The sequence below is a fragment of the Mchenga conophoros genome, linkage group LG16 (genome assembly GCF_057382185.1).
Source record: "Mchenga conophoros isolate Kocher_MC1m ecotype Shallow Benthic linkage group LG16, M_conophoros_male_GT1.1, whole genome shotgun sequence".
NCBI lineage: Eukaryota > Metazoa > Chordata > Actinopteri > Cichliformes > Cichlidae > Mchenga > Mchenga conophoros.
Window position 1 is genome coordinate 15393560 of NC_140541.1, and position 26390 is coordinate 15419949.

Below are 26390 nucleotides of genomic sequence, written 5' to 3' on the forward strand. Positions count from 1 at the left end.
TAGGATCTATTTTTAGATATCAAGTTGAAATGTATTCAACTTAAAGTTTCAGAGCTATCTTACAGCTGTTCTATTAGAAATGTTGAACAATAAAGCTGCCTTTGGCAACTCAAACCTTAAAATAACCATACATTTTGTAATTTACCTGCTGTTTCTTTACCTGTAGCCATACATTTACCCATTAACCCGTTTTATGCTTTGCTGTTTGATACAAAAATTGTCATCATGAAAGCGACAAATCCATGAAGTTCAAAAGCTTTATTTAGAGAAGGATGCTGTATTGATGTCATGGTACATGTGAATAGACAGAAGGAACAAAGCATATAGCAATTACACTTACAGCAGCAATTATTGGTCAAACACCAACCAGTTACTGAGAGGTTTGCTTGAAAAATGTCAGGGGAAAAAAAAAAGAATCCGTCCTTTTGGGATGTTGCTACGTTGGCTAATGACAACCAGATACTGGCCTCTGAGTGAACAGCACATGGTCTGATTTCCACTATGATAGGAAGTTTAACGTTTCAAGTCCTTGACAGACGTAAGAGTCATGAACACAATGTTACAACAGTGATGGATGACGTCCCAGAGACTGCATCAACGGGAAAAAGTTAAAGTCCAACTGAAATGAAAAAGAAATCGCTCTCCTTTATGCACATTTATTTGTTCGAATGTGTAACTACAGATATGAAGGCCCAAAACCCCTCCTCCACAAGAGTTTAAAAAGAATACAAAAACAATATTTTGAAATGTTTTTAAAAGAAAAAAACAAAAACAAAACAGGGGGCAGTGTTCTAACAGCCAAACCCTAAATATATATCTGGATATAGCATGTCAGTCCATGATCAATATAAAACTGTAATAAATGAATAATCTGACATTTACATTTGATATACTTTATTACATCACACTAACCGCTGTAGTCACACACACTGCTCGACCCCAGCTATGGTCAGAGTGATCCATCTCCTTATCCTGGATCATGACTCACGTACAGGAAAATGGGATCACTTGAAAAAGAAACTACACCCACTCATTTGTACAAAGCAGTGTGAGAACTGCTGACTCAGCCACACTAAAGCTAGCCACGTCAAACAGTCTCTGCCTTCACTGTTGAGTTAAAACTCATTAGCACAAAATAATGGTAGCCACTCATCCAGAAACTGAAAAAAGTATGCACATTCATGATCTTTAAAACAGTACCTGATGGTGAGTCTTGATGAAAAAATGGCCTCCTAGAAGCTGAATCATAGACACCTTTTCCTACTCCCATGTTACTTTGTTTAAACTACAGATGCAAAGTTTGCTGGTTACTTAAGTCAGTCCTTTAGTACATGTTTACCTTTACTAAGATGTTTGCAGGAACACAGCTCTGCCATCTACAAAGTGGCTCATGTAACATAAAATGAAGCATCTGAAAAGCTCTGCTATGCTAATGCTAACCTCTGTCTGTGAAGCCCTGCTCTTGCAGGTCAAAGTTGTTTTTTCCTGTGTCCAAGAAAATAAAGTTGGACTTTTGCTTTTTTGTTTTTTTTATGTTAAAGCAGAAAGAAGTTCATCCAAATAAGAGCCTAAAAGCCATTTTCACTTAGCATAATTTATCAGAGTATTAGTTAACGCAGTTTACTACTCTGATGCCACTTTCTGTGAACCCTTGGTAGCAGAAGGCAGGTGTCCTTATTCTATATATGATCTACTGTTTAAGGTGTAACAGGCTGTATTCCTGCATTATTCATTATTATAAGAGTTTTTATTGCTGGAAAAAAGGAATGACATGTGTAGCACGCCACTAACATGAGGCTAGGAATAAGGTGATTAATGTAGAGAAAATTTTAAACTTCAGGCAGACTTTAGAACAAATTCCAACGAGTACAAACCTTTTACTTTACACCGAATGAAATTTGTTCCTGATGCCTTTTTGAACTTTAAACATTTCCTCGAGTTCCAGAAAGCTGGACAGAAGCTTTTTTTCCAGCCTGTTTGTACTAAAGTATCAGGACTGTTGATGCAGGAATGAGACCAACAGGAAGCACCATAGAAGCTCTGTCTACTGTAGGGATTGAGGAGGAGGAAGCAGTTAGATACAAGCTGGGACTATTCTCACCTGAAATGGATTATTTTACAGTTGATTATCATCAAAGGAGTAGACATTCCAGTAAACAATTCCAGTATTTTACATTTGTTATGCCTGATCTTCCAGAACCAGATGGAGGAAAGGTGTCCAACATGTTTATCCTCTTGCAGGAAGTGTTATGCAGTGATGCTGATGGTGCAGTGTAGTCTTAATGTAGGGAAAAGCCGCTGCAGTAAGAGAAGCAGCCGACAGAAGGCGATCCTGCCCTAGGCGAGAACACGAGAGGTCTGTAGAAATCAGCAGCCCTTCGCTGACAGGCTTCATTAAGGCTGCTTGGTTTAACATCGTCAGCGATCCATTAGCAATCCTGTGTAGCCCTCTCCAAATCTTCATCCTGCTGCCCTACATCCTCCTCCTCTTCATCTTGGTCTTCTTTCTCACTAAGTTCTTCTCCAATTACATCTAGTCTTGCATCTTGCCCATTCAACACTTCTTCCTCCCTCTCATCCCCATCATTGTGCAGCCTCGCCTCCTGCAGTTGCAGCCGCCGCTCTTCCACCAACAGGAGGCGCTCTCTGACACCCTCTGCTGCTGCCGCCGTGTCAGTGGGACTCCCAAAGAACTGCTCGCTCCTGAAATCACAAGAACCCCAATTATGAGTTGCTTTTACACCATTACTGACAGGGACTAGAAATAGAGAGCATCCCATATCTGCTTCTCTTCAATGGCTCCCAGTTAAATTCAGAATCAAATTTATAATCCTTCCTCTCGCACACACGGTCTTGAATAACCAGACCCCATCTCATCTTAAAAACCTTATAGTACCATATCACCACAACAGAGGACTTCACTCTCAGACTGCAGCCTCACTTGTGGTTCTTAAGATATCTAAAAGTAGAATGGGAGGCAGAGCCTTCAGCTTTCATGCGAAATCAGCACTGCTCTTTTAATCATTAGTAATTATTAATCTGTGGCTCTCTTCCACAGTCTGTGTTTTATCCTCTCCTCCCTCATCCCCAGCTGATTGTGTGAGATGGCCACCCCTCTCTGACCCTGTTTCTTCCTGTTAAAAGGGAGTTTGTCCTTCCCACTGTTGCTAAGTGCTTGCTCAGAGGGTGTCGTTTGATTGTTGGGGTTTTCTCTGTATTATTTTAAAGTCTTTACCTTACAATATAAAGAGCCTTCAGCTGACTGCAGTTGTGATTTGGTCCTATATAAAAAAAACAAAATTTAACTGAAAACTGAACTCATCAGGTTTGATAATGCAGGCATGTTTCAGAGGACCTTGCTGCGACATGACACCTGTAAGCCATGAGGTAGTTTATTACATTTCTGTGTTGATAACTGGCTCTTTATGTTAGGTTTATGCCAGTAATTACTGGTAACAAAAGCAAAGTGAATTCATGTGGCTCTAAATAGCCAAATAAGTGTTTGTATGATTTAGGATAGCATTAAACATATAAAGTCATAATTCAGGTACATCAAATGAATGTGTACGTACCCATCAGGGAAGATCACAGGCATGGTCAGTCTGTCCAGCAGAGTTTTGCCCAAAGAGTCGACTTCATCTAAAGACTCCGCCTCCACACGTTCCTGCTGTAACACCTGGACCATAGTAAACATACAATTTAGACTTTAAATAACCGTGTGGCTTATTTTTAGTCAATAATGGCATGCTGACGCGTCCAGACTTGACACTGACAGTTTAAAAGTGTTTTTCTCACCCTCTCAGCGGCAGTGTGGAAGTTGAGAGCCAGCTCCAGTCTCTGCTGTCGCTCCTCGGCGCTGACGCTGAACTGTTTCCAGACTCTGTTGAGGCGAGGCAGAGTGTCTCCGGACGAGCGCGTCGTACAGCGCAGAGACTGGCAGAGGACGACGGTGGCCTGCAGCAGTTGGCGGCCATAATCGTAGGTGCTCTGAAGGAACAAGAAGACAGAAACATATTCAGTTCAATAACATCTAATATTAATATTTAAATATAATCTGTTAGACTGACTGCACTTCATTTTGTGCAGACATTCAGACAGAAACGGCACCTGGATGATGAAACCCGAACGACATTTGTGATCCTTCGGCATCATTAGCTTCACAGTTTTGGTTTTGAGTAGCCAGCCTTAAACTAGCAAATAGATTTCCATGAAACTGGTTTGGACACTCTTCCAGCGAGATGAAACTAATTTAGTATGGCTTCTTTGCAAGATGTTTCAATTTTCAGCTACTTGGAGAGTTTGAGTGCCTATTAAGGTCATACTAAAGCATCTCATCTTGAATTGAAGTCCAGACTTGACTAGGCAACTCCAAAAGAATCATTTTGTTTTTCGTGTTTTGGACTTGCTGTTGTGTTTAAGATCATGTTCCTTCTAGCTAATCCAGGTGTGCTTGAGCTTGTCCTGAAGCAACAAAGCAACCACAGACCATCAAACTACTACCACTAGGTTTGACTGTTGGTATGTTTGTTTTATTAAATGGTGTGTTAGTTCCACTCCAGATGTAAAAGGACTCAAACCTCACAAAAAGTTAAACTTTTGTCAGTCTACAGAGGAGGTGTTGGCCGTCCCATTGGGATCTGGGATGCGGGGCCTCCCTGCTGCTGCGGAGCCTGGGGCGGTCTGCTTGCCTCCACCCCGGGGGAAAGGGTAACATCTCCTGGGTCTAGGTGCCGTTTCCCCCTCCAGGGGCGAGGGTACCTGGACCTGGGGCATAGAGTTTGTTTGGGGAGTGTGACTGTGTGTACATGTCCATGTATGTCTATCCCTACGTTGGGTGAGTGCTGAGTATTTGTATATGTGTGCATGAGGGTGGGAATGCATGTTTGTGTCTGTGTCTATATGTCAGGTCGGGTCTTAGACTCCACCTCTCTGGGAACTCCCAGGCCCTCTAAAGTGTGGAGGCCTATCTCCCCTCACCACACTCCCTGCCGGTAACTGATGCCCTCAGGGGTCGGTGCGTTGGTGGTTCTTGGTGTCCGGGGCTGGGCGCTCAGGTATGTACCAGCTCACTCCCGGTGACTACTTGGCAGGGCCTGGTGCCTGTTGCTCGGTCAGGCCTCTTCCGGGGCAAAGGGGGCCCTCGGGCCTCCGGCCTCTGGGCCTGCGGCTCGGTTCATTGTGGCACAGCTGGCTGCTGGCAGAGCCGGCGGGCACGCCACTGCAGCCCCCTCTAGCTTCTGCTCCGTGGCTACTGGGTGACCCCTCATCTGGGGCTGTCCTCAGCTCTTCCCAAGAGGGTGGCACGGATGCCCCTCCAGTGGTCCTCCTTGGGCTCTCGCACTCTGGGGCCTCTGGATGTCTGGAGCCTGGATCTCCTCCATGCCTGCTTCATGCCCTGGGAGACGGGGCTATGGCTCTCTACATCCTCTAGCAGACCGTTACATGGGGAAACCTTTTGAATACAAGCGCGCTGATCCACACAGGTGTGCACACGGGTGTTCACTGTTCATAGACATAAACTACACCTTTATTGGCTGCTATTTCCAAGCACATTGTGCGCTGTCGGTCCTACGTGCTGCACAACAACATTCAATATTTAGTATTTACTGCTGTTTACACTTAGCTAGATTAACATGATGTTGTTGTGTTTAGTATGTTGCTGGTTTTTTTGCTTGTTTTCTTCTTTTTCTCTCAACAGGTGATCCAGGAGATTTTTTTCTCTCTTCTCTCTCTTTTTAAGAGCCCTTTCTCACTGTCCCTCTTCCCTTCTGTTTTTCTTTTCCTTCAACTTTCTTTCTCCCTTTCCTATCCCTCAGTCACGTCTGTAACAACTGAAAATAAAATAAAAAATAACAACAAAGGTCAATCAAATGCACCAATACGGCAAGGCCATGATGATCCATTTGGCAAAGTAATTCCATTGGGTATCCTTGTTGGTCTTCAGACAACAATCCTGACGGCTAAAGAACCAAATGGGACAGGCAAAAAAAAAGAAATGACTTTGTAACCTTTTCCAAACTGTTTCTTTAGATTGTGGCTTGATGTGTCTTGATTCAGCAGCTCTGGCAGTAATCAGGGTCGTCTCCGTCTAATATTTAAATTTGTTTGATGGTTTCCAACATTTAAGTGTGAAAAACACACAAAACACTAAGACATGAGGAATAAGGCAAAAACGTTATGAGCACTGTCATGCTGATGTTTAGGTACATCAGCTGGATTTTTTATGTTAGCTAAAGATCAAGTGAAGCATCTCACCTGAGCGACATCCACAAACTTCCTGTGTTTGTCCAGCATGGTCCTGGTCTCCTGAGAGTCGTCTCCCAGTCTGACGTGAGTCTTCAACAAGGCGTCCAACAACTCACTGAGCCACTCCACTGCCTAACCAGATGCATGCACAAATTAATCATAACATAAACACATGAAATCCACATATGTGTGTGTGTTTTGTTGCGTTTTGTGTTGCATTCCTCACCTGCAAAGCGTCTTCTTCACATTTAAACAGTTGGACCATCTGTAGCATCTTCAGCCTTCTTACGTCCACCATGTCCTCACATCTGCAACACACACAGTTAAATATGCCTTCAAGTCTGGAAAACAAACAGCAGAACAGATTTTCACACCACATGCTCTTGCTGACACAACACCACAGGGAACTGTGTCTAATCTCCTGGGGGGGTTTGCTTGTTAGGTAATTGTGTAAACCGCTGCCACTACCACAAACGAACCACATACCTCAGAATCTGAACCATTAATGGAGCGGCAATACAAAGTTTGTCCTGAAGGTGGAGCCAGAGGACAGGGAAGAGAAAAGTTTAATATTTGAACAGTTCCCTTTTTTTGTGGGTGTAAATGAGAAAACCCAGAATGTAGATGAAGCCCAAAACTGGAAAGTTCACTGTGTAAAACATTTGATATTTCTGGAATTTTTTAAAAACATGATATTAGCCTTGTTAAATTATAAATAAAAGGACAGCAGTATTTGTTTTAAATTTTGCACAGAAGCAAACAACTCTTTGTTTTTCCTTAGCCATTAAGCTTTATTCACTCATTTTTTGAGGATTATCGCATGAGTGAGATCTGAGAGAATCACAATCAGGATCGGGGACTTCAGATATCGGCTTTGGTTTTTATCCTGTTAGGAGTGGGAACAGGCAGTTTTTGACTCTAGCTTCAAGTGGGGAGTTAAATACAGCTTCCTTCTTGGCAAAAAAGCCCCCCAAAAACCCTCACTCACCCCTCCCTGTAGCAAAACAAGACAAAAGTAACCTCTGCTTGCGAAGCTGCATGTCCTCCATCACAGACTGGATGTGTTGAACGCTGTCCTGCTGTTCTGTGGTTGGACTCTCCGTTTCCTCCAGAGGCCAGGACGGCTGGCTGCACGTCTGCTCCAGCAACAACGCCCCCTTCTGTCGCAGCGAGGTAAGACCTGCCTCTGCATTGGAGGAGATGGTTAATGTGACGGAGCACCTTCATGAAAACCATTAATTATCCTGACGGAAAATAAGGGGATTGATTGTTCTTGGTACAAACCAACAGTCTGCAGCTTCTCCTCCAGCAGTTTGAGGTTTTGTTGAATAGCCGCTCCATCAGCTGGAGCCACATCAGCGCAGAGCATGCCCAGCAGACCGTCCAACTGCTGAGACAACTGCAGAGACAGAAAACAAACCTGGATCAGTCTGAAGAAGTCATTAGCATTTTCACAGGTCTACCCATCCTGGATAACAGCAAGACAACATTACAGGTTAGAGTAGATTTCTGCTGTCGAGCTAGGCTAATAGCCTAGCAGTGCTAAGACTGTGCTTTACCTCCTGCGTGGTGCTGTGAAAGCCCTGTGCTGCCTGCAGGACGTTCTGTCGGCTCTCCAGCTGAGCCGCCTGGCGGTAGCAGACGTCGCTCAGCTGCTGCTGCAGCGCCTTCAGCTCGGCCACTTCCTCCTCCTCTCCGGTGCTGAGCAAGGCAGCAATCTGCTGGTTCAACTCCACATAAACAGCAAACCACTCCTGTACACACAGCGAGAGACAGAATTAGCTCGTGCCTCACAGTCCTCAAACACCAAAAGCGAGTTTCTGTGATTTTTTAACAGGGAAACTAAAAACAGCAGCCGACTCATCAGATTGTTCAAATCACATGTATCTGATCATGATGTGTGTGTTTCGTTACACTGTGCTGGCTCTCGATCTCCTCGTGTTTTTGTTGCAGAGCCTGAGCTGATCGAATCGAGTCCCCGATCGTTTGCTGAGTCTTCAGCAGCTCTGAACCCGGACCCTGCAGCCAGGTGACCACCTGGAAGAGAGAAACACAAAATACATGATCTCCTACAGAGTCAGGAGGACAATCTACTCTGGGTACCTTCGCAAGCCGGCAAACTTGAAAAATGGTGACCATAAAAATGTAAGGAAACATGTACATTTGGTTGACATCTCACGCAGAGCCAGTACACTGAAACTGAAGCATCTGTGCTGAATTTGGCTGTTTTTATTACCATTTTCTTTAATGCTTCAAGTTAAAAAGCAATGAAACTGTCAGCAACTTCAACGCGAGGTCGATAATGCATGAAGGAGAATTTGAAAGAACTTAAGGGAAACCACAGCAAAGCCCAGTGCTTAAAGAATCTGACTACATTAACTACACTCCTTAATAACGTGATGTTAATAAAATAATAAATAAAAATAAAGTCTTTCCTCGTATGGGCCACTACATTAGGCACACTGAATACAAATCAACAGCCAATAACATGGAAGCAACTCCATGTGTTTAGGCCTGTAAATGTGATCAAGGTGAGCATCAGAATGAGAACGTTGAAGACTTTGAGCGTAGCTTGGTTGTTGATGCCAGACAGGATGGTCTGAGCATTTCAGAAACTGCTGATCTGCTGGGATTTCCCCCCACAAAACCATCTCTGGGGTTTACAGAGAATGGCCCAAAAACGAAAAAACATCCAGTCAGCAGCAGTTCTCTGGGTTAAAATAGGCTACAGTAACTCAAATAACCTCTTGTTATAATCAAGGTATGCAGAAGAGCATCTCTGAACGTAATAAAACATTGAAGCAGATGGGTTATAGCAGCAGAAGACCACACTGGGTACCACTCCTGTCAGCCAAAGGCAGAGGCTGAGGCTACAGTTCACAGCTGCTCACAAAATCAGAAAGAGAAGACCGGAAAAACTTTGCCTTGTCTTCTGTCACATTCAGATGATAGGGTCAGAATTTGGCATAAACAACAGGAAAGCAGCATTGTATTAAAAATGCTGGCTGTTGCTGATGGTTTAATGATGTGGGATTTTCTTGCCACACTTTAGGCCCATTACATCAAACAGAGCATCGTTTAAACGCCACAGCCTAACTGTATATATATCCATCTCTTTCCTGCCAACTATGTAACAAAGCTCAAATCATCTCAAACTGGTTTCTTGACCATGGCAATGAGTTTACTGTACTCAAACGGCCTAGGTAGTAGAGCCACTCAAGCATCTGGATTGCATGCACTTCTGGATCATTTCACTCTCCAGCAGGAACCTTGGTGCATCTCAGAGCAGCAGAGTGACCAGCAGGATCTTTGAACCTACTGCTGCCAGACGTGATATCAGTATAGATCATCACATGCTTGAGAATTAAATTAGAATGATCAGTGTAAAGTAAACCAATGTGTAAGCAATTAAAAAGGATTTCTCCTTGTCAACATCAAAGAGTGGAGCCACACTTTTTCTTTTTCCCCCCTTTTTCCACAACAAAACCTACGTTTTCTTTAAAAAGGAAGCATTTACCTCTGTCTGGTAAATGTTTCCTTCTCACAAACTCTAAACCCAGTCTGCCTGTTCATGTAGTGAGTTTTAAATACAAGGAAAAACCAGGATGCCAACACCTGTGACATCACATCAAGAAAGCGGGCTTCATGTGCAGAATTGGTGATGGGTCTGAAATGTGTGTAAGGTTTCCCTGGAAAGCAGTATTTGCATGATCATCATTTTACTCAATAATCTAAAAACAGCTATCAGTATGAAGGCTGTCTGTGTGCTTGTATTTATACAGCACAGTAACCGCTTATCCAGGTGTGTGTGTGTGTGTGTGTGTGTGTGTGTGTGTGTGTGTGTGTGTGTGTGTGTCAGGATCATAACTTGATTGTATTTATCAGGTCAGTGATGCCTTGAAGAGCTTGGGCACACACATGAACAGTTTGATCAAGATCTAGGCCAACTTTCCACAACTACCTCAAATCCTCCGAGCTAGTGACCGATATTTTTCAGTTACTATGGTAACCCTAGGCTCATCTCCAAGACACTGGTGTTAACCATCAGCCCCTGCAGCTGAAAGAACTCCACAAACAAGCGAGTTTACTTCATCTCGCCCTCAAGTGCTGCTGAGCAGTGAGGCAGCTCACTGACACCAAGGGTCAAAAATAAAAGTTGCTAAAAAGGATGAAACGCAGCAGTGTTTGCACATGAAACTGAAATATATTGAGATGGACACTCGATGCATGTGTGCGCGTTACCTGCATGACTTTGGCGTGGATCTCATCAAGCTGGGTGCGTTTGTTTCGCTGCCTGCAGAGCTCCTGGTATCTGGTGTACTGCTCTCTGAGGGAGTCCAGCAGCTTCATCACCTGAGGCTGAGCCAGCAGCTCCTCTTCCATTGGACACCAGGCTGGACCTGAAGTTCAGAGAGAGGTCAGGAAGAAGGTCTGTGGGATTTTAGCATTTCACATCTACTCTTACAAAACGTGCTGACAATGGTTCCTCATCAGGAAACTGAAATATCAGCTCTCTCGTGTAGGATACCCCGGCACTATAAAATGAACTGTTCAAATAAAACTTTATCACTGTTTCTCTAAACTTTAATGATTAATTCACAATAGGAAAACTGAGCTAAGGTGGATTGAGGAAATAAACTATACTGATCATCTGCAAGTGTGATCACCTCTCTAAAGAAGTAGTTTGGGACGTTTGCTGCACTGGAACATTCAGTTGTTTTTAATACAATGTCTCAAACTTCCCAGGAATAGATGTCCCAGCAAATTCACTCTAAAGTCTGACCATGTAATATATTCAGGGGAAAAAACCCTCAAAAGTGGCATCTCATAAGTTCATGACAGTGCAATTAGAAAAGACTTTACAAGTATGGTTTGTGTTGAAGGGTTGGCGAAAGCCTCAAAAAAAAAAAAAAAAAAAAAAAAAAAAAAAGCATAGCAGCACAACGGTTTGAAAAGCTGCATCTGAACAAACCACAACACTTCTGGAACAATGCTCTTTGGACAAACAAACGACACCACAGTGGAGATGTTTGGCTGTAACGCGCAGCACCACATTTGGTGAAAATCAAACTCCTCTTACCAACTTTCAAACACAGTGATGGAGGAGTGATGATTTGGGCTGGTTTTGCAGCCACAGGACCTGGGCAGCTTGCAGTCACTGAATTGTTCATGAACCCCTCTGCATACAAATTATTCTAGTCAAATGTGGATTATGCAGCAGGACAATGATCCCAAGCACAGGAGCAAATCCACAACAGAATGACTGAAAAAGAAAAGAATCCAAGATCCAGAGCTCATCCGGCTTGAAAAGCTGGGATTTTAAGAGAGCTGTGCATCAACAAATGCTCCAAATCTAAAAAACTGAAGCAATGGTGTAAAAAAACCAAAAAAACACAATGGGCTAGAATTCTTCCACAGTGATGTGAGAGACTGATAAACTTTAAGCTTAGTCAGAGTTTAGAAGGGCTCCATCTAAATTTACTTTCATTTCCATGGTTATACTTCCATAGCAACTTTTCTGGCTCTCTGCCAGTGCAAGGTTTAGTCCCATCAGGCCTGACGATGCTATACTGCATTTACCTCACAGCATTTTGTGATGATTCTACATGTGCAGCTTCTTGAAGACATACCACAGTAGAAGCAGATCAGCATGAACTGAATTAGTGGATGCTGAGGCCTCAGCTGTGATGTTTCTTAGTTCTTAAACAATGTTACACAGAACTCCAGTAGCCAACACAGCATCCACTTACACTGCGTCACACTGTACTGTACACAGTGCATAGTACTCTCCAGGAAATGAATGGCTGCATTCATGCGCCAAACTCCAGAGAAAACAAAGGACACCTCTTAATTAATCTGTGCATCACCCTTCTGTCTGAGCTGAGCCAGCACAGCGACATTTGGGTGACTGACAGCTGCTTGCTCACCTCCCTGTCCTCCTCCTCCTCCCTCTGAGCCGTTGAAACGTCGCTGCTGCAGCTCCGACAGCAACTCATGACCTTCAGCAGACACACACAGAGACAGAGAGAGAGGAGAGTTGAGATTTAAAAAGGTGGTAAAAAAAAGCATCAGAAGCAATAATGAGTCAATGCTTGTGTAAATGTTGCTAAATTACGAAAGGATCTGGTGGAGGGAGGAGGGTGGTACTACAAACAAAGACTCCTTTCACCTCAGCCCAAGACGCACACACACACACACAATCATAGGCCCCTCTGTACAGTCAACACATCCATCCTTCCTGTGTTTTCAGTGTGTTCTTTAGATTTTGATGGTAGCAAACTTGCAATGGGGAAAACATGTTTAAAAAATACAATTTAAAAACATTCCTTGTAAATGCAACGATGAAATCAAAACAAAAACCACACAGCTTGCTTTGTTTAAAGGTACAGTGAGTAAAATCTCACCAGTAAATCTCAATAAATCGCAGATTGCTGAGTCCTGTTTTCTTTCCGCTCCCAATTCGAATGCATAATCCGAGCTACAGTAGCCACTGTAGGACAAACAACTCTGGCTGCCCTTCATCCGTAGTAAGTGTAGGCTGTCAGTTTGCTGTTTAACCCAGCTATCGATATGTGTCCACATCCCTTTACTCTGGAGGAAGCCGTAAAACTTTGTGAAAGCAGTCCGATATGAGTTGATGAATTAGTGAAGATCGCTTCTGTTCGATGACAGCGATACTGAGGTGAATGTTGAGGATGTCCTGAACTCTTTTGTCAGCAAGCACTGCCTTTTTTGCTGCTGACAGCCTGTGTTATATATTTGTGTATATTTATGAGTACAAAATTATTTATTTTTGCATTAAATAACCTGAAAAAAAAATAGTGTCTTTACTGTTTGAAAAATGGTTGTGTGTGTTCTTCCAGTTTTGTGCCCATGGCTCAGGACTGCAGAAGCCAAGTGTGTTGTGCTGACTGGCTAATCATTAATACCTCCGCTGTAGTTACTGAACTGCGAAACCACCGCTTTCTAGAATCCAAGAACTCAATCAAGTGGATAGAGTCTCGAGTGGGAGTGGAACGCCCACCTGCCTTATCAATCAGCACTTTTCATTCAACATTACCAGTTAAAATACAGATTTTAATCAGCAAATAACCTTAGAAACAGCTCCACTAGAGCACCCAGCGTGGCTGACATCTTTGAAATCTTTAAGAAATATCTGTGTTTATTTTTTTATTTCCACAGTGTGCAGCACCCACACACACCCAAGCACACTGTAGCAAAGATTATGCAAAATGCCTCGACTTCCTAAATGATCATTCTGCTGCAGTGGTCTATAAAAGCAAAATTACTTTAAATTGTGTCACTGCCCAAATACTCACAGACAGACTGTTTGTGCTCTTGGCAAGCTGTAGTTGTCACGTCTTTGTAAAGCACTCCAGTCAACATTTGATGTATTTAAACATGCTCTATTAATTTTTCCTGTGTTAGAATTGTATGTTTCTGCAGCAAGAAGAGCAGAATGATTGTTCAGTCAACCATCATGTCTGTGCTTCATTATCGAGATATTCTCTCCCCTCCTGCCGCCTGCTTGACCTGAAAGCTTGATACAGTTTATCGTTGTGCTTTAGGAGCTATCATAGAAATCACTGTGTGCTTTGTGAAGAAGTAGGTTGGACCTCAATGGGGAAAAGAGGAATGCACTACATTATTTTTCCATTCACAAATGTCCACTACCTGATTTTCAAAACCACTGCTCATCTTATCAGGAGTATTTAATCACTCCTCAGGTCAACGCTAAACTGACCTTTCAATCCACTGAATCATTTAAAGAGGCTTAAAAAAAGTCGAATGCCTCCTCACGCTGGGTGTTGTTACTATCGAGAGTTGCATGTATTTTACCTGCTAGTCCAGCAGTACAAATGCAATCACATTTACATTATCTTAGTTCCTGAAAGAGGATAAAATAAAGAAAATGTATATTTACCAGTCTGAAGGACAGTCTCAGGGTCAAACGATGGCAAGAGGGCACAGTCGGCAGATCTGCAGAGGACAGACAAGACACACGGCTCTGGATTTCACCCGTCTGCCCTCAGTTTAGTTTAAACTGTAGACGTACGTGTGTGTGTGTGTGTGTGTGTGTGTGTGTGTGTGTGTGTGTGTGTGTAAGCATACTTGTCCTTGTCCATTGAGCTGCTTTTATCAGCATCATTGATGATCGACAGCTCGTCCAGCAGTGACGTAGACTCCTTCGTGAACTTCTCAAAAACCTGCAACAAAGCCAAACACTCAGTTCTGGTGCCAGGTTACCATGGCAACAAATATTTTAAGTTACAGAAATCCCTCGAAAGCATTAAAAAAAAATAAATAAATAAATAGATAGATACCAGTCTCTTGTTGAGCCAGTCGCTGTGGTCATAGTCCAGACTTCCTCCGAAATCATCTGTCAGCTGACACGGTTCAATGTAACGAGTCAGCTTATTGGCTGAAACCAGGATCACCTGACAGGAAGCAGAGATGCCAACATGCAACACATATCAGTAGGGAGAAACACACTAAACACACTGTGTGCTATTTTGAGAAATGTCATGTAGGTTTCAATATAGAAGTAACACAGAGGTCAACCTGGACTATAGAAACTAACACGAAACTACAGAACACTTCAGAACATCTAAGTCAGCCAGAACAGACAGTCTATCATAAAGCCACTCAATATTACTTTCAGAATTACAGTTTGTGTGACCTTTTAAAAGAAATGCTTTATTAATGTTTTGGAAATCTTACCTTTTGTTAGAAGCATTTACTAATTAGTCCATAGCTTCATCACATATATGTAACAGCAGGCATCAAACTCTAGGCCCAAGGGCCCAAATCTGGCCTCCAGTGAATATAAATCTGTCCGTACTAGTTGTAGCTGTGATCTGCACATCGATATGCAACGCGCACGCACCACAAAACTAAATAGAGGCGCACTCAACTGTACCTGCAAGCTAATACAAAAAGGCACAAAAAAATAAAAAAGGCACAGGAGAAAAAGGAACATTGAGGGCAGACGATTTCAAGATGGTTGTTAGGTGCTACATATGGTGCTGCATCCATTTACCATGAGACACTCTTATATGTCTTGGATTTTGAAACCACACAACCAGCAGGGAAACTAAGCTACAGACTTGGAAGAGAGTCTTCAGAAAGACACAGGCACACACAACGACGAATAAAATATCTTTCTATCAGCCGAATCTCAAAGTTTCATTAATGGCTAAGTGGTAAGACACCAAGGCAACTTGTTGATTATCTATTGATTTGTTGTGGCTTTTATGTGGATCAATGTGTAAATGTATAACGTAAGGCTACATGGGACATGAATGAGCATCCACCCAGGATATTTTATTTGGATTGAAGTAGGGCATGTCAATAAACTGTATACATTCAAGTCCATCATTTGTTGGACAAATACAAATTTTTTTGCTACCACAGAGGATTTTCAATCAAACAACATGTGACAACATGTCACTGAAGTGCAGAATATCAGCTTGAATTCAACTAATTAAAGCATTGCGTTAACTCCATGGAATTACAGGTTTTAATACATAGAATCCCAATTAGTCCTCTGGCATGAACCTGAAACTGGAAGAAAAGAAAAGAAAAGAAAAAATAACACCTGCACAGTCCTGAACCGATGAAGATGTGTTTATTGATGATGTGACTGTTGATAGGAGAGGCAGGATGAATTGTGAAGTGTACAGGGCTAAAGACTCTGCTCAGACAAATACTGCAAAACTGATGGGACTGTACTTCACTGTGTAAATCGATAATGACCCAAAGCATACAGCAAAAAAACAAGTGTCGAGTGTCTCGATGCAAAGAAATCAAGACTTTTTCAGCGGCAAAGTCAGTCACCTGATTTCAGCCCAGCAGAGCGTGCATTTCAGTTATTAAATACAAAACTGAACACAGAAAGACTCACAAACATGCAGTGACTGAATGCGTCTGCAGCAAAGGCCCAGCAGAGCAGCTTTAGGGAGGAAACACAGAATATGGTGATGTCCATGGATTCTAGATGTCAGTCACTGGCTGCTACGGATTCTAATCCAATAAACAATCCTTACATTTAAGATCATGTTTGTCTGTCTAATTTGAGGCTCTGATGTCAGTGATTGGTGGATTAAACACAGTTTCTTCAATCTCTGCCACATGCCAGGCAGCCAGTCTGTGTGTTCATGTCTCAGGAGCCCTGTGAGACATAGGTATGTCTGAGGAAGGGCATGCATAACTAGTCCTTGTTTTCAGAGGACATTTAGAAGCCACTGCACTGAGTGCTGATTGTTTGGATCCATCAACCAAGCGGAGTGCTTGGAACACAATAAACTTCTCTTTTGGCTTTCTAAATCTGAAGGTGGCGCGTTCAGCATTCCTGAAATGTAGTTTTTAAAAGAGAACAAACAAATATGAAGTGCCTTTTGTTTTGTTTGCTTTTTTAATTGCTGCTTTGTAAGTAAACCTGCTAAGACAGCTGACGTCGAGTCGAACTTCCAGTTGTCACTGCAACAGATGCCGGCAGACGAATTGGACTCAGCTAGCGTGTGTCTGCATGTTTATTTAAATGTGAGGTCAGATGTTTGAGCAGCTGTACAACCCACACCCTGCTGTGTCACCCTCAGAGACACTCCATAGTTCGGAATAGTAACATTTCAGCACCATCACTGGAATCTCTAACAACTGTGTGTGCGTGTGCGCAGAGGGGCGTGCACAGCAGAGATGTGGCCACCAGTGACAACGCAGCATGTATGAAATTCAGCAACTTGTAGCGACTACAGAAAAAATAAAAATAAATAAATAACTGCTGGGTATGCCAGTGCATACTTAAAACTTATCTAAACTTTGAAGCAACTGTTAATACATTTAGAAAAGACAAAAAATAACTGATTGAGATATGACAGTGTGACAAATATATTAGAGGTTTAGCTATGCAACCGCAAGACCGCCAGCAATCAGCCACAAGCTCAGTGATGATGGTCTGTGTATGAGCGGTAATACTCCAGTGCATTGAATGAGACAGATGTAATTTATGAGACCACCAGCTCTCTTTCTTTTGACCATATTATTTTAAATATTTAGCTCATGAGCTGACTTCTGAAATGTTCACGTCCTTAAACGCACCACCAGGGAGATTTCTTGCCCTGAGAACAAAAACCAAAAAAGCTCCAATTTCACTACTAAAATAAAGTCACCTTAACATTGGCTGTGACGGATTATCTTTATTTAACAACTATCAAGTCGATACAGATCAACCAACTTGCTCCGGTTGCCATGGTAACAATCGTGGAGCCAACGTGGCTGTGGAAATCTGGGTCACAATGACTGATCTCTGTCGGTAAAACCATCTGTTGTAATAGAGGAGGAGGCAGACACACAAACACACTCACACTCCATTGATCCTGTCTCAGGTTTCCAGCAGCACTCAGGACAGTTAACGACGCTTAAGGTTGTTATAACTGGCGTACTTGCTCTGTGCGTGATATCGGGTGACAACAAAGATCAGAAGGGTACGTGTGCGTTTTAAACCAAAAATCAAGAGGAAAAGAAAATGAGAATGAAAAAAATCGTTTGGTTCATTCCAATGTTGGAGAAAAACTGGGACATTCACACTGGTCCAAGTCCTCCACGTAAAAGCAGCCATTTCATCCTTTAGGTGTGGCAGTTGCACTGTTTTTGTCTGAAGACGGGGAGGACACAAAGTTGCACCAACAACCTTTTGATGACTGAGAAGAAATCAATTCAACTTTATTTACATAATGCCAAATCACAACAACAGTAACCCCACAGTGCTTTATACTGTAATATAAAGACCATACAATAACAGACAGAAAACCCGAACAACTACACGACCCCCTTTGAGCAAGCACCTGGTGATAGTGGGAAGGAAAAACTCCCTTTTAACAGGAAGAAACCTCCAGCAGAACCACACTCAGCAAGGTGCAGCCACCTGCTGTGACTGGTTGGGGGTGAGGGGAAGAAGACAAGACAAAAGACATACTGTGGAAGGGAGAGCCAGAGCTTAATACTAAGTAATGATTAAATACAAAGTGTTGTATAAATACATAGAAAGTGAAGAAGAAACAGTGCATCATGGGAAGCTCCCAGCAGTCTCAGCCTCCTGCAGAGTTACTAAGAGAGGATTTCAGGGCCACATGATCCTTTTATCGAAAAGAAGTGTTTTAAACCTAATCTTAAAGAAAAGTAGAGAAGGTGTCTGTCTCCCAAATCCAAACTGGGAGCTGGTTCCACAGAAGAGGGGCCTGAAACCTCAAGGCTCTGCCTCCCATTCTACTTTCAAGTATCGTAGGAACCAAAGATTTTCCAGGATGAATAGTAAAACTGATTATTTCGCATAAACTGGCCCTGAAGTAACCAGTGCACAAGTGACTGACTTAAGAGTCAGCACAAAACAAAGTGAAAAGAAAATAAATACAATATTGGTAAATGGCCTGTATTTGTATAGCGCTTTTATTAGAACCACTTCTCACAGCCGCAGTAACAGGAGTCTGGAGCCACGCAGCTGTGTGGGGCTATACTTAGGGCAGAGCGTTGCACTGCGAGAGACGCCAAAAAAAGCACAAGCAGCCTGCTGATAATGACCAGTACTAACAAGGTTAAGTTTTACAGGTATCCCACTACCACCTCTATAGTTTAGCATAAGCACAAAGTGAAGCCGATGTGAGCACAGTTTGTAAGTTATTGCCCTGATGCCGATGTGTGGCCATGGATTTCCGTCATAAAATGATGAGCATGATGAAACATGATTGCAAGCAGATGTTATTTCCCTACAAGCAGGTATCCCGACACGCAAACTTAACAACTGCATGCGTAAAAATAAGCAAACAAAGCAGCCACCATATGCTGTTAGGCCCTCTCAAGTGCTAGGGGAAGGACTACCTGCTCTTGCAAGCAGCTGCTTGTGAATTTAAAAGTCTACATGTGGGAATCAAGCTGATTTTTGACAGGCTGGAGATGGAAACTAAGAGTTTACACCACGTGTGACAGAAATCTAAAGCCAGAGCTTTCTCAAAACCAAAACATGTATAATACTGCAAAAAAGAACAGTGTTAGTCTCTGTTTCTTCTTAAGGTTATATGGAACATGGAAAGTTGGAGCAGTGATGAAGGGAACCAAACCCCACTCTAATAATCTGAGGTTTACAAGAAATGCTTCTCACACGCCGGCCATTTGTTTAAAATGGCCCCAGATGGGGAAAATCACAGCTTCACGTGAGGCAAAATATGACTTGTTTTCATTTGAGGTACAAATCTTCAACATCCACAAACCCAGAGAGAGATCGTGTTTTAAGTGTAAAGTTAGCTGCAAGCTGAAGCAGAAGCAGCTCAGAGACTCACCTCAAAGCCCAGACGGTCTTTCTCCTTCCAGAAGCAGAAGTGTGTCACCTTCTTATCCCAGAATTCATCTGGCTTCACCACGCAGACCAACGACACTTCAGGTGGGATCACATTCTGAAACAGCATCAACGCCATCATTAGCCCGCTGCTTTTTAAAGAACACCCATAGCAGCCAATGCATTAACGCAGCTTAAGCCTGCGTTGTGCCTGCGGGGACTCTAAATGTGTTTCTACCTGCAACATGAGCACCACAGTCTTCACGGTGTTCCACTGAGACTTCCGTCCATCCACGATAACAGTGAAACCCCGAGCCTTACACTTCTCACTGGCACAGACAAAGAGAGGGAGTGTGTTACCAACAGCGCACGCACACCCCATCATTTACATACACAGTTTCCTGTTTGAGCATCATTTGGGTAGCCAGCTCACCAAGCTGCTGCTACCGAGGCTACTTTATGTTTTCTTCACAAGTACAAATGGTAACAAAAATAAAGCCTGAGACTATTTTTTATTTGTTTTATATGCTTTTCACACATTCCCAGCATCGGGTATATTTCTGCTCCTCTTTCAAGTCCATCTATATACCAGTTTGTCAGCTATAAACAACCTACAGGAGCTTAAACAGCTCATCCAGCGTGTGTTGGAAGAAACGAAGCGTGAGCTGAAGAGGCCAGATATGGAAAATGGGACTGAATCACCTGTGGAGCTGCCAAGAATTACAGCTGTCAGATCGTGCTGGGGACGCTCAAAAAGGACGAGTTGAAAAATAGTAACACTTAATAAACTAGAATCATCCTTTAAGCTGGATTTCTACACTCGAGCCACAGGGTTCAAATCCAGCAGCTCCTCGCTGACAAGCCAAAACCCAAACATGTCTAAAAGCATTAAAAGTGAAATCCAACAGTCTCTGGGTGACACAACTGCTCTGGGACACACACCAGACTGTCCTCAGTCGTGTCTCTGTGTGTACCTTGGGATGCTAAGCAGGTAGTCCAGCGTGGCGCTAAGCTCCTCCATGCTGGTCTGATCTGAACTGAGAGGGATGTTCAGAATCAGACCACTGCGCCGGTCTTTACCCCCTAAAGAGTGACAGGCAGACGGGTGGGAGAGGGGAGGAATCAGATTACAGCTCAAACTGGGATGACCACAGGATTGAGGAAACAGGTGTCGATATTTCATTTTCTTTTCTTTTAAATCCAAGTGTTTTACCTGACAAGAAGGCCAGCTTCTTCTTGAGAATGGGGAGGATGGTGGTCGCTTCCATTGTGACAGCAGACATCTGTAAACACACATGCAGACAGTTTTTCCTCCTTAAGTCTAAGGTATCCTTTCTAAAGCTAAAAGCAGTGTGAGTTAGTGGAAAAGAGGCCCACTGTTACACGAGATAGTCAATAAACTCCAACACTAGACCACAGTTTTCAAACCTGCACGATCAGATGTTGGCCCACAGGCTCACACTTTAACAGCTCTGAGGTGCTTGACCAGAATGTGCACAAACTACACAGAAATCCCGCAGCTAACGAGTTTACAGCGTCCTTGCAAGTCAGTGCAGGAGCACAGCAGCCATAGGTGATAAAAAACAGCTCTGGGGGTGGCTGCTAAAAAGCTGCGTCCAGCTCCGAAGTGTCAGAGCAATATCAGCGAAGCAGCACTGTGATTTTCCTGTGCGGATTTTCTCTCAGCTGGCGCTTCTCCCGGCCGATTCAGATTCTTGGCTCCGGCCTCGGCCTGCGATTTACTGCCCGCCTCATCGGCATGTCAGCACAGTTCAAGCAGTCAGCCAGTAAATCAGTCAGTTTGCATTTCTGTCAGCTTATCGGCCGACTTAACATCTGTGGTGATTTTTTTTAACCCCCGCCCTTTCTACAGTTGTTGCATTGTTTCTCACACTCTCCTATTAAAGGCTGTGCTCCTTTAAAGAACAGTCTGGGCTTTTCAGTTAATTACAGCAGTGCTGGCGGACTTAATGTAGGCTCTACAGAAAAATGTCAAACTATTCCTTTTTTATTCCATCTCAGTGTTTTTGTAGATTTAGCTCCTTACCATCTAAGCTGCTTTCTGTTGCTTGTAATTTGAGACACAGCAATCACCCCCATGCAAGCCATAACACAGGATTGCAACTCCTTTAATTTTAGTGTAGTGTTCGGATTTATTCAGTTACACAGGCATGCTGAGTGCAATCATGCAGTTCACATAGTGACCTTGACGTGATGTGGCACACAGACACTCAGCACTTTATCGAGCTTCTAACTTGCAGTTATATTAAAGCTTTGTGTTTGCAGTATTCTTGTTTTTGGCCTTACAGTGAGTCATGTCGATCTGGTGTCTGGAGAGCTGTGGGGTCCTTGCTTTATTACATCTGATGATCACACAGTTCTGACTAGTTGAAGATTTTGAAAAACAAAATTCTTTCAGTCATGACATATTTTATCATTTTTACCTCTTTTTTTTTTAAAAAAAAGTATAAACTCATGCTCCACTATCTTCTGTTCTACTCCTCTGCTAAACTTTGCGTCACATTTATGATTTGGCACAAAGGTGTTCATTGTGCTATTTGCAGCAGATGTAGTATTAGTTAGATTAAATTATTTGGTCCCTGCAGCACCAGTCTGTGTCTATCTCCTCCTGGTGCTGCTGCTGATGGGGCTTCACCTTCGTCCTCCTGCAGCTTATCCGGCCCAGCTCGGTGTGTCTCGGCTTGGTTCGGCTCGGCCCACAGACACAATGACCTACATTCACAGCTGCAGACTGCGGCTGCTGCAGCCGTAACCTCCCCTTCACCGCAAACCTCGACCCGCCCAGCCTCGGCAGCTCCGGGATCCACAACAGCAGCTATCGATCCCGCACGTTTTCTTACCTTTTCAGTCAAATCTGCGGCATTTTTCCCTGTCCCGATTTTTTCCTCCTCCTAGTCCCCCCTCCTCTTCTCCTCTGTCGCTTCTTCTCCTCTGCAGTTTTTCCCTTCTTCCTCTCTCTTCCCTACTCCTCCTCTTCTGTGTCCTCTCGGGCGGATTTATCAGCAGATAGTGAATCTGTTCTCCATGAAAAACACCGAGGAGCTCAACGAGCTCACAGTACGCTTTCAACACCGCTGCAGTCCTACTCCAAACACACACTCACAAGGCAGGCGTTGGAGCTGGCTGTTGTGCGCAGCCTCAGTGTAGCCAAATCGAAGAACGCGACTTCCGGTGAAAACGACTTTCCAAATAAATGCCTGGAGGAACAATTTCTCACCACATTTTATAGAGGAGCCAATGTTTACTTATGCATTACTTATCAGCATTTATTTACAACCACGATTTGCACACTTTTGCCCTCTTGTTTTTTTCGTTTGGTTTTTTCAGAAACATTGGAAAAAAGTTGTGTGTGTGTGTGTGTGTGTGTGTAAAGTTTTATTTTCCCCATTTCCTCAGTATTCATTTTACATCAGGGCACACACGTGGCCACTTTGCTAAATAAATAAATATAAATACAAATATAAATATCGTGGTACATGATAAATGTGTAAAAGTACAGAAAAAGTTCCGGTAGTTCAGTGCAAAGAATACCATGTCATGTAATTATAAAACTTTTTCTTAATTGACTGAAAAAATCCTTGAAAAACAAACAAACAAAACTATGGACCCACTGTGATAGTGGGAAAAAAGAACGTTTAATTTAACTGTTTATCTGTGAATTATTACATTGGTGTAGTAGAAATTCTAGTCTGGCACCCATCCTCTATGGGAGGTTTCGTTTTGTATTATATTATCATTATTATAATTATTATTATTTACTTCATTTTGATTTTTTTTTTAATTTACCTTTTATTGGTTTCAGTGTTAGTTTTAGTCTTTGTAATTATTATTGTATGGACGGCATAGAGAAAGAGAAAATACACACAAGTCACATTTTTTTCTTATCAGGATTATTAGGATTTTATTATTAATATTACTGTTCTTATCATCATCTCTATTATTATTGTTATTTCTATTATGTAACCAACAACAATCCAAAGCATCAGTAACCAATCAAAGTCTTTTTATTTCATCAAAATGATATAAAAAAATTTGTAAGTTTTAAACACAAATTTTAAATCGTATAATCCAAGCATGGCAACTGCTCACACGACTTAAATTCAAGTTGATTTAAAAATTTTAATTTTTTTCTTTTTTTTGTTTCACTTCCATATTCCTGCTCAGGATGAATAAGTGTTTTTGTGGTAATTTCCGCTGCGGCCTCACAACAAGAAGGTTCCTGGTCTTCCTGGTCTCATGACTGGGGCCTTTCTACATGATGAGGTAGACACTATATAGTTTATTGGGGGGGGGGAATATATTAAAAAAAAGTTTAGAGAATAAAAAGAACATACACATGGTTAAAAATGTGGCTAACAATTGCTAACACAAGACTAGAAAAGCAAATTCAAATCATTTGTTCATTTCTGCATCTCAAGCTCTAGAAGGCAGTTGAGCATTTGATCTCAGACAGAGAAGTCTCGCTGACAGCTGGAGCCTCAGCTGAATTCCCATCATCCTTTTGGCGACAGAGCCCTTTAAATTTGAACCTGGAAGCCAAATGAGGAGAGCTGCATCAGTTAGGCAATATTAAACAATAGATATTTCATATATATTTGCATTATTTGTTTTGTTTTTTCATTTCAGTTTTTTTCACATTGTACCCACCTTTATTTTTGATATTTCAAAATGAACTGTATATTTCTTATTCTGGTCTCATGACACAGACCTACCCACATAACACTTTAAGACCACAGTGCAGTAAACAATCAAACCAGATTTCCCTATTTATATATTTTTTATTACAATCCATTCATAGGATATCTATTATATAGAGTGCAGACATGAACGCACCTGAATATACACTCTGCAAAAGCAGCATTACTAGCATAATCAATAGACAAGCTTACTTCTTAATGACTTGCATCTGATCGATGGTATCAGGAAGCGTTTTTCCAAATGACTCCGGAAGGAAAAGGGAGACAAAGACACCGATGACTGACAGGAGACCCACAGTCAACCACGGCAGGAACTCGTAGAACACAGCTGCAGACAAAACCAGAGTCCATTATTCAGATTATTTCTCTGCTACAGACTTCTGTCATCACTGAGCTGCAGGTCAGTTTGTTAGATTTAGAGTTGAGAAGCTGAGCATTAAGGATGCTTTTGTCATTAAAGTGAACTAAAACTTCATCTCTACACAATGACACCTGTCTCATAAAAAAGGCACAAAGGTTCTGTGTACACTACAAAGTGCTCTATTGCAGAATAATTATCCTAGTATGATGTTTACACAAAAGTAGGGATGCTTTGAAAACATGTAAATGAAAAACAGATCATTAAGATCATTAGAAGCTTACAGGGCACTGAATAGAGCACAAAGACATCGTAACAAAAACATATTGAAACAGAATTAGTTGTTCAGTTTTCCATCTGCTGTTTTTTGATGCGCTGCACAACTTTCTCAATCATTTCTCGCTCTTGCCTCAAAACGAAGTTTAGCGAAGTTTTTAAAATTTACTTAATTTCAACATTTACTGTCTTGGATTATTTGATTAAAGAGATTTTTTTTCATCATAGCCCACTCCATAGCTTCTTTTCTCAGACCCAAGACCAGTAGAAAGTGTTGGAGAGTAAGCTTAGGACATTTTTAATACGAGTATTGTCAGTTGTAACAGTTGTCCCAAATTTAACGTTTTTCTTCTTCTTTTTTTTCTTTTGTTGGGGGGAAATGGGGTGATTGTGATGCCAAATATCTCACCCAGCTGCAATATGTATGGGGTGATAGAGGACCCCACTCTGGAGAATAAGGCAGCAGACGACAACATCGTATTCCTGATGACTGTGGGAGACAGCTCTCCAGTGAGCAGGTGCAGGATTCTTTCAGAAGCCAGGACTCCAAATTTACCTATCAGCACCAGGGTGAGGGTGATGTTGTGATACTCTGAAGGGAGGAGAAGGACTTTAAGCTTACAAGGAGTGAAACAAGTTATTTTCAAACATTTGGTGAGCAGGTTTACCTTCCCTCAAATAATCTTGTTTTGTCTATTTTGTCTATAAATCTCATTTAGGGCAGCACCTCTAACATAGAGGCTGTGTGTGTGAGGCCTTGTTGAAAAGGCTTATTGTGTTGATATTTTTCAACACAATGACAGTTATATTCACAAAGAGAGCAAGAAAAGGACAGTGGTCTCACTTACTGTGCAAAGTGATCTGGATGACGAAGAGTGCCAGCGCCCCCAGCAGGGAGAAGACAATAAAGGACACGCGGCGAGGAAAATATTTTGCGCTAAACCAGCTGACCAAGTGTGCCGGGATATCCATTAGTGATAGCAAGGCGTAGTTCAGAAAGGGGTTGCCATAGAGAGTAGTCATATTGAATGACAATCCAAAGTAGCTCACATTCAAAGAAAACCTGCAAACAACAAGAGAACAAAAAATAAATAAATAAAATGAATCCTGTTAGGATCGCTCAGTCAATTACATCAATAAGCAGTTGTAAAACATGTCAGAGTCACTGATGCCCAAAACCAGCATTCTGAGTTTTCTTTATATTTCTATTCTCTAGTTTTAGTTTCACGTGTACTTCTGTGTGTGGTTTTAGTCTGGTTTATATTCAGTTCGTTGAGTTCATAGATTCATGGGGAAGGCTTTAACTCACCAGAGAAACCACACTACGAGTGTGATACTTCGAGTGGTTGTGTTCCTCAGCAGACCCAGGTAACCAGAAACCTCAGGTTGCTGAGGTTGCTGAGGTTGTTCAGGTTGCTGAGGTTGTTCAGGTTGCTGAGGTTGTTCAGGTTGCTGAGGTTGTTCA

The 26390-nt window shown here is 42.3% G+C and overlaps 2 protein-coding genes across 3 annotated transcripts in view; both read right to left on the minus strand.

The window, feature by feature from the left end:
* Positions 1-243: 243 nt before the first annotated feature.
* Positions 244-22751, minus strand: sestd1 (SEC14 and spectrin domains 1). Of its 2 annotated transcripts, XM_085248488.1 has the most exons (20): positions 22435-22751; positions 21881-21957; positions 20787-20856; positions 20548-20656; positions 19812-19902; positions 19578-19691; positions 14571-14684; positions 14359-14453; positions 14171-14226; positions 12174-12245; positions 10489-10646; positions 8161-8283; positions 7806-8000; positions 7531-7645; positions 7267-7432; positions 6473-6554; positions 6256-6378; positions 3796-3987; positions 3573-3676; positions 244-2703 (listed from the first exon to the last, which is right to left on the minus strand). In XM_085248488.1, the coding sequence occupies exons 3-20, from the start codon at positions 20854-20856 to the stop codon at positions 2430-2432; spliced, it is 2253 nt and encodes a 750-aa protein (XP_085104614.1). In that variant the 5' UTR covers positions 21881-21957; positions 22435-22751; the 3' UTR covers positions 244-2429. The 2 variants fall into 2 exon arrangements, with proteins under 2 accessions (XP_085104614.1, XP_085104613.1); XM_085248487.1 differs by lacking the exon at positions 21881-21957.
* A 737-nt stretch (positions 22752-23488) lies between these two features.
* LOC146556467 (solute carrier family 22 member 4-like) overlaps positions 23489-26390 on the minus strand; it is a 15397-nt gene continuing 12495 nt past the window's right edge. The window contains exons 9-13 of the mRNA XM_085249811.1: positions 26235-26390; positions 25774-25988; positions 25335-25517; positions 24484-24619; positions 23489-24123 (exon numbers count right to left, since the gene is read on the minus strand). The exon at positions 26235-26390 is cut by the window's right edge and continues 47 nt beyond it. Coding sequence (XP_085105937.1) covers positions 24015-24123; positions 24484-24619; positions 25335-25517; positions 25774-25988; positions 26235-26390 — 799 coding nt within the window. The 3' untranslated portion in view covers positions 23489-24014. The remainder of the gene's footprint in view (positions 24124-24483; positions 24620-25334; positions 25518-25773; positions 25989-26234) is intronic.

What these genes read in the sequence shown, in the direction of transcription:
- sestd1 (XM_085248487.1), bottom strand. Translation starts at nt 20,856, where the DNA reads ATGTCTGCTGTCACAATGGAAGCGACCACCATCCTCCCCATTCTCAAG. An exon ending in TTCACAGCACCACGCAGGAG is followed by an intron (nt 7,646 to 7,805) that starts GTAAAGCACAGT and finishes CTGTCTCTGCAG; the next exon opens with TTGTCTCAGCAGTTGGACGG. An exon ending in AGTTTGTGGATGTCGCTCAG is followed by an intron (nt 3,988 to 6,255) that starts GTGAGATGCTTC and finishes TTGTTCCTTCAG; the next exon opens with AGCACCTACGATTATGGCCG.